The sequence below is a fragment of the Schistocerca piceifrons genome, chromosome 4 (genome assembly GCF_021461385.2).
Source record: "Schistocerca piceifrons isolate TAMUIC-IGC-003096 chromosome 4, iqSchPice1.1, whole genome shotgun sequence".
Lineage (NCBI taxonomy): Eukaryota > Metazoa > Arthropoda > Insecta > Orthoptera > Acrididae > Schistocerca > Schistocerca piceifrons.
In genome coordinates, this window is record NC_060141.1 from 633,886,642 (window position 1) to 633,892,641 (window position 6,000).

At 41.9% G+C, this 6,000-nt stretch overlaps 1 protein-coding gene across 1 annotated transcript in view; it reads right to left on the reverse strand.

The window, feature by feature from the left end:
• The window catches only part of LOC124796078 (sodium channel protein Nach-like), a 136,445-nt gene extending 130,822 nt beyond the window's left edge, over nucleotides 1–5,623 (reverse strand). The window contains exon 1 of the mRNA XM_047260163.1: nucleotides 5,504–5,623. Within this exon, the coding sequence (XP_047116119.1) occupies nucleotides 5,504–5,623 (120 nt within the window). The remainder of the gene's footprint in view (nucleotides 1–5,503) is intronic.
• Between the last annotated feature and the right edge of the window lie 377 nt (nucleotides 5,624–6,000).

Sequence of the window (6,000 nt, forward strand, 5' to 3'; positions counted from 1 at the left end):
GAATGCTTTCTCAGAAAATTATTTTGAACAATTAGTTCATGAGCAGCCTCGAGGCGTAAATGGTTGCGAAAGCATACTTGACCTCTTAGCAACAAATAATCCTCGACAAATTGTGAGTATCGTGACGAATACAGGGATTAGCGACCACAAGGCAGTTGCTGCTAGGCTGAATGCCGTAACACCTACAACCATCAAAATGAAACGCAAAGTATATATATATTTTTTAAAAAAACTGATAAAAATGCTCTTAACGCCGTTTTAAGAGACAGTCTTCACTCCTTCCGATCTGGTCATGTAAGCGTAGAAAAGTTGTGGGATGATTTCAAAGAAACAGTGACAACAGCTTAGTGATATATACTACATAAATTAATAAGGGATGATACTGATCCCCCATGGTATACAAAACGGGTCAGATCGCTGTTGCAGAAGGAGCGAAAAAAGCATGCCAAATTTAAAAGAATGCAAAATCCCCAAGACTGGCAAAGTTTTACAGAAGTTCGAAATATAGAGCGTACTTCAATGTGAGATGCTTTTAATAATTCCCATAACGAACCTCTATCTCGAAATCTGGCAGAAAACCCAAAGAAATACATCAAGCACACCAGTGGCAAGATGCAATCTATACCTTCACTGTGCGATAACAACGGTGAAGTCACTGATGATAGTACTACTAAAGCAGAGTTATTAAACACGGTTTCCCGAAACTCCTTCACTAAAAAAGACGAAGTAAATATTCCTGAATTCCAATAAAAACAACTGCCATGACGAGAAGCGTAGAAGTAGATATCCTCGGTGTCGGAAAGCAGCTTATATCACTTAATAAAGGCAAGGCTTCTGGTCCAGATTGTACACTAGTCAGGTTCCCCTCAGAGTATGCTGAAACAATACTTCCATATTTCGCAATTATAGACAACCGCTCGCTCACAGAGAGATCGGTACCTAAAGACTGGAAAATTGCTCAAGTCACACCAGTATCCAAAAAGGAGTAATCCGTTGAATTACAGGCCCATATCACTAACGTCGATTTGCTGTAGGGTTTTGGAACACATACTGTATTAGAACATTATGAAGTACATCGTAGAAAATGATTTTTTATTGACACATAGTCAGCACGGATTCAGGAAATATCGTTCTTACGAAACACAACCAGCTCTTTATACTCATGAGGTTCAAAATGGCTCTGAGCACTATAGGACTTAACATCTATGGTTATCAGTCCCCTAGAAATTAGAACTACTTAAACCTAACTAACCTAAGGACATCACATAACGCCCAGTCATCACGAGGCAGAGAAAATCCCTGACCCTGCCGGGAATCGAACCCGGGAACCCGGGCGCGGGAAGCGAGAACGCTACCGCACGACCACGAGCTGCGGACGACAACTTTCTGGACTCGATTCTCATGGGTGACGAAACCTGGGCATACCACTTTACACCGGAAAGCGATTCAGCTCCGACGACGAGGTGAAAGAAGAGGTACATAACTCTCTGACTACTCATGAGGTAATGAGTGCTATCGACAGGGGATGTCAAATTGATTCCATATTTTTAGATTTCCAGACTTTCGACACAGTCTCTCACAAGCGTCTTCTAACCAAACTGCGTGTCTATGGAATATCTCAGTTGTGTGACTGGATTCGTGATTTCCTGTCAGAAAGGTCACAGTTCATAGTAATAGACGGAAAGTCAACGAGTAAATAGAAGTAATATCCGGCGTTCCCCAAGGAAGCGTTAAAGGCCCTCTATTGTTCCTGGTCTATATTAACGATATAGGAGACAATCTTAGTGGCCGTTTTAGATTGTTTGCAGATGATGCTGTCGTTGTATTATAAAGTCATCAGATGACCAAAACGAATTGCAAATTGTATAGTGCGAAAAGTGGCAATTGACCCTGAATAAAGAAAAGTGTGAAGTTATTCACATGAGTACTAAAAGAAATCCACTAAATTTTCATTACGCGATAAGTCATAAAAATCTGAAGATTGTAAATTCAACTAAATACTTAGGGATTACAATTACAAATAGCTTAAATTGGAACGATTTCATAGATACTGTCTTGGGTAGAGCAAACCAAAGACTGCGATTCATTGTCAAAACGCTTAGAAGGTGCAACATGTCTACTAAAGAGACTGCTTACACCACGCTTGTCCGCCCTCTTCTGGAGTATTGGTGTGCGGTGTGGGATCCGCATCAGGTGGGACTGACGGATGACATCGAAAAAGTACAGAGAAGGGCGGGTCGTTTTGTATAATCGCGAAATAGGGGACATAGTGCCACAGACATGATACGTGAATTGGAGTGGCAATCATTAAAACAAAGGCGGGATCTTCTCATGAAATTTCAATCATCACTTTTCTTCTCCGATTGCGAAAACATTCTGTTGGCACCCACCTACAGAGGGAGAAATGATCATCACGAAAAAATAAGAGAAATCAGGGTTCACAAAGAGAAATTTAAGTGTTCGTTTTTCCCGCGCGTCGTTCGAGAGTGGAACGGTAGAGAGACAGCTTGAAGGTGGTTCATTGAACCCTTTACCAGGAACTTTATTGTGAATAGCAGAGTAATCATGTAGATGTAGATGCAATCGAGAGGTGTCAGTTCGTGCACAATATCCTGCAACGGCCCCACTTTCGCAGTTGTGGACGGCTATAGAGGCAGCATGGCTCCGTATTCCTGCAGAGGACTTTCAGTGACTTGTTGAGTCCATGTCACGTCGAGTTGCTGCACTACCCCAAGCAAAAGGAGATCCAACACGATATTAGAAGACATCTCATGACTTTTGTTACATCCGTTTATGTGTCCTGGTAAGCGCTCTAATTCCTCTTATGCTATCCTATACAGGGTGGTACACTGATCGTGACCGGGCCAAATATCTCACGAAATAAGCGTCAAACGACAAAACTACAAAGAACGAAATTTGTCTAGCTTGAAGGGGGAACCCAGATGACGCTATAATTGGCCCGGTAGATGGCGCTGCCATAAGTCAAACGGATATCAACTGCGTTTTCTTAAATTGGAACCCCCTTTTTTTATTACATATTCATGTAGTACGTACAGAAATATGAATGTTTTACTTTGACCGCTTCTTTCGCGTTGTGACAGATGGCGCTGTAATAGTCGCAAACATATGGTTCACAATTTTAGACGAACAGCTGGTAACAGGTAGGTTCTTTAAATTAAAATACAGAACGTAGGTACGCTTGAACACTTTATTTCGGTTGTTCCAATGTGATAGATGTACCATTGTGAACGTTTCTGAGAACGCATGCTGTTACAGCGCGATTACCGGTAAATACCACATTAATGCAATAAATGCTCAAAATGATGTCCGTCAACCTCAATGCATTTGGCGGCACATGTAACGACATTCCTCTCAACAGCGAGTAGTTCGCCTTCCGTAATGTTCGCACATCCATTGACAATGCGCTGACTCATGTTGTCAGGTGTTGTCGGGGGATCACGATAGCAAATATCCTTCAACTTCCCCACAGAAAGAAATTCGGGGACGTCAGATCCGGTGAACGTGCGGGCCATGCTATTCAATACCGCTTCAAAAGCACGCGAACTATGTGCCGGACATCCATCATGTTGGAAGTACATCGCCATTCTGTCATGCAGTGCAACATCTTGTAGTAACATTGGTAGAACATTACGTAGGAAATCAGCATACATTGCACCATTTAGATTGCCATCGATAAAATGGGGGCCAATTATCCTTCCTCCCATAATGTCGCGCCATGCATTAACCCGCCAAGGTCGCTGATGTTCCACTTGTCGCAACAATCGTGCATTTTCTGTTGCCCAATAGTGCATATTATGCCGGTTTACGTTATCGCTGTTGGTGAATGACGCTTCGTCGCTAAATACAACGCATGCAAAAAATCCGTCATTGTCCCGTAATTTCTCTTGAGCCCAGTGGCAGAACTGTACACGATGTTCAAAGTCGTCGCCATGCAATTCCTGATGCATAGAAATATGGTACGGGTGCAATCGATGTTGATGTAGCATTCTCAACACCGACGCTTTTGAGATTCCCGATTCTCGCGCAGTTTGTCTGCTACTGATGTGCGGATTATCCGCGACAGCAGCTAAAACACCTACTTGGGCATCATCATTTGTTGCAGGTCGTGGCTGACGTTTCACATGTGGCTGAACACTTCCTGTTTCCTTAAATAACGTAACTATCCAGCGAACGGTCCGGACACTTGGATGATGTCGTCCAGGATATCGAGCACCACACGCCTGTTGGGCATTTTAATCACAAGAGCCATCATCAACACGATATCGACCTTTTCCGCAATTGGTAAACGGTCCATTTTAAAACGGGTAATGTATCACGAAGCAAATACCGTCTGCACTGGCGGAATGTTACGTGATACCACGTACTTATACGTTTGTGACTATTACAGCGCCATCTATCACAAAGCGAAGAAAGTGGTCCAACTAAAACATCTATATTTCTTTACGTACTACACGAATATGTAATAAAAAATGGGGGCTCCTACTTAAAAAAACGTAGTTGATATCCGTTTGACCTATGGCAGTGCCATCTAGCGGGCCAACCATAGCGTCATCTGGTTTCCCCCATCAAACTAACGAGTTTCGTTCTTTGTAGTTTTTTCGTTTGATGCATATTTCGTGAGATATTTGGCCCGGTCACTATCAATGGACCACCCTGTATGTATCCTGATCCATAAATGCAACTAAGGCGTTGAGACTGTTGCACAGTCTACCTAGAATACTTAATTCCTAAATTTATCGAAGAGGGTTTCACAAGAACAACATTAATTTTCTTCCAAAAAGTTTCACTTAAATACCTGAATATCATCGTTACACTTTCGCATGGGCTATATTAACCTTTTCATGACCCTAGCAGTGTGGCTGTAAATTTTTCGCTGTCTGCTGTCATACCTCCTTGACAAGAAACCCAAACTTTGAAGCAGTCTTTAGAATATAAATTTGAGAAAGCATTCTGGAGCACAGCTGTCGATATGAAATGCTAAAAATCAAATAAAAACAGCCTCGCTCGCGTTTTCAGATTTTTTTATTCGTTAGCAACCGGTTTCGGCCCTTTCTTCTTCTACTAATCTCACTCCTCTACCGCCATCAGCAATCATGATGGCGGGGCAAAGCCTGAAGAGGATCTGTGGAAAGGACCGAAACCGTTTGCTAACAAATAAAAAATCTGAAAATGCGATCGAGACTGTTTTTATTTGATTTTTACTCCCTAGCATATGTTTTGCTAATGTCTTTTACGTTGTTTATCAAACAAATGCCTCGTTCTTTCAGTCCAATAATAAAAAACTAGACAGTAAGTAATCCCATAGAAGTTATTCATATTAAAGTCTTCTACAATAGCAGCTCAGTTTTACTGTGTAGAGGTTGAATGATATCGACTGTTCCCTGAATAATACATTCATTCTATAAGACAGGAATGATCATTTCCATATAAATTATAAAGAATACAAGCAGTGGCTAATATTACCAAATGGTGTTAGACCCACCTGCAGCATTAACCAGGTGATGTTGAGGTCTTCGAACAGGTGTACGGCAGTGCCTGCTTCATCCAAGGCGTCCTGTATTCGATGGTAGTATGGGTACTGAATGAGGCAGATTGCAGACATGATGGCAGAAAGCTGGCGTCCTAGTGTGCTGTTAACCTCTGACACTCCAAGGTGCCTGAAAAAGACAATGACTGGTTGAAATCCTTCTCCACCGTGGTAAAACCCTATATTTATTCGGATCGCATTTGGGAAATAATTTGTGTGATCATTATTGGTTTCAGCTGCTAGACGACTTCTTCAGATTTGTACTGGTTGCCTGCAGGATAATAAGTCACATTCATTGTAGTAAATGGTACTGGTTGCCTGCAGGATAATAAGTCACATTCATTGTAGTAAATGGCTACTTTTACAGTCAGATTTGCGGTTACTGAATGAAGGGTTTTTTCTTAGAAAACGAAGTAGGGCCAGCTGAGAGGCTGTTGTAACCATCCCACAAT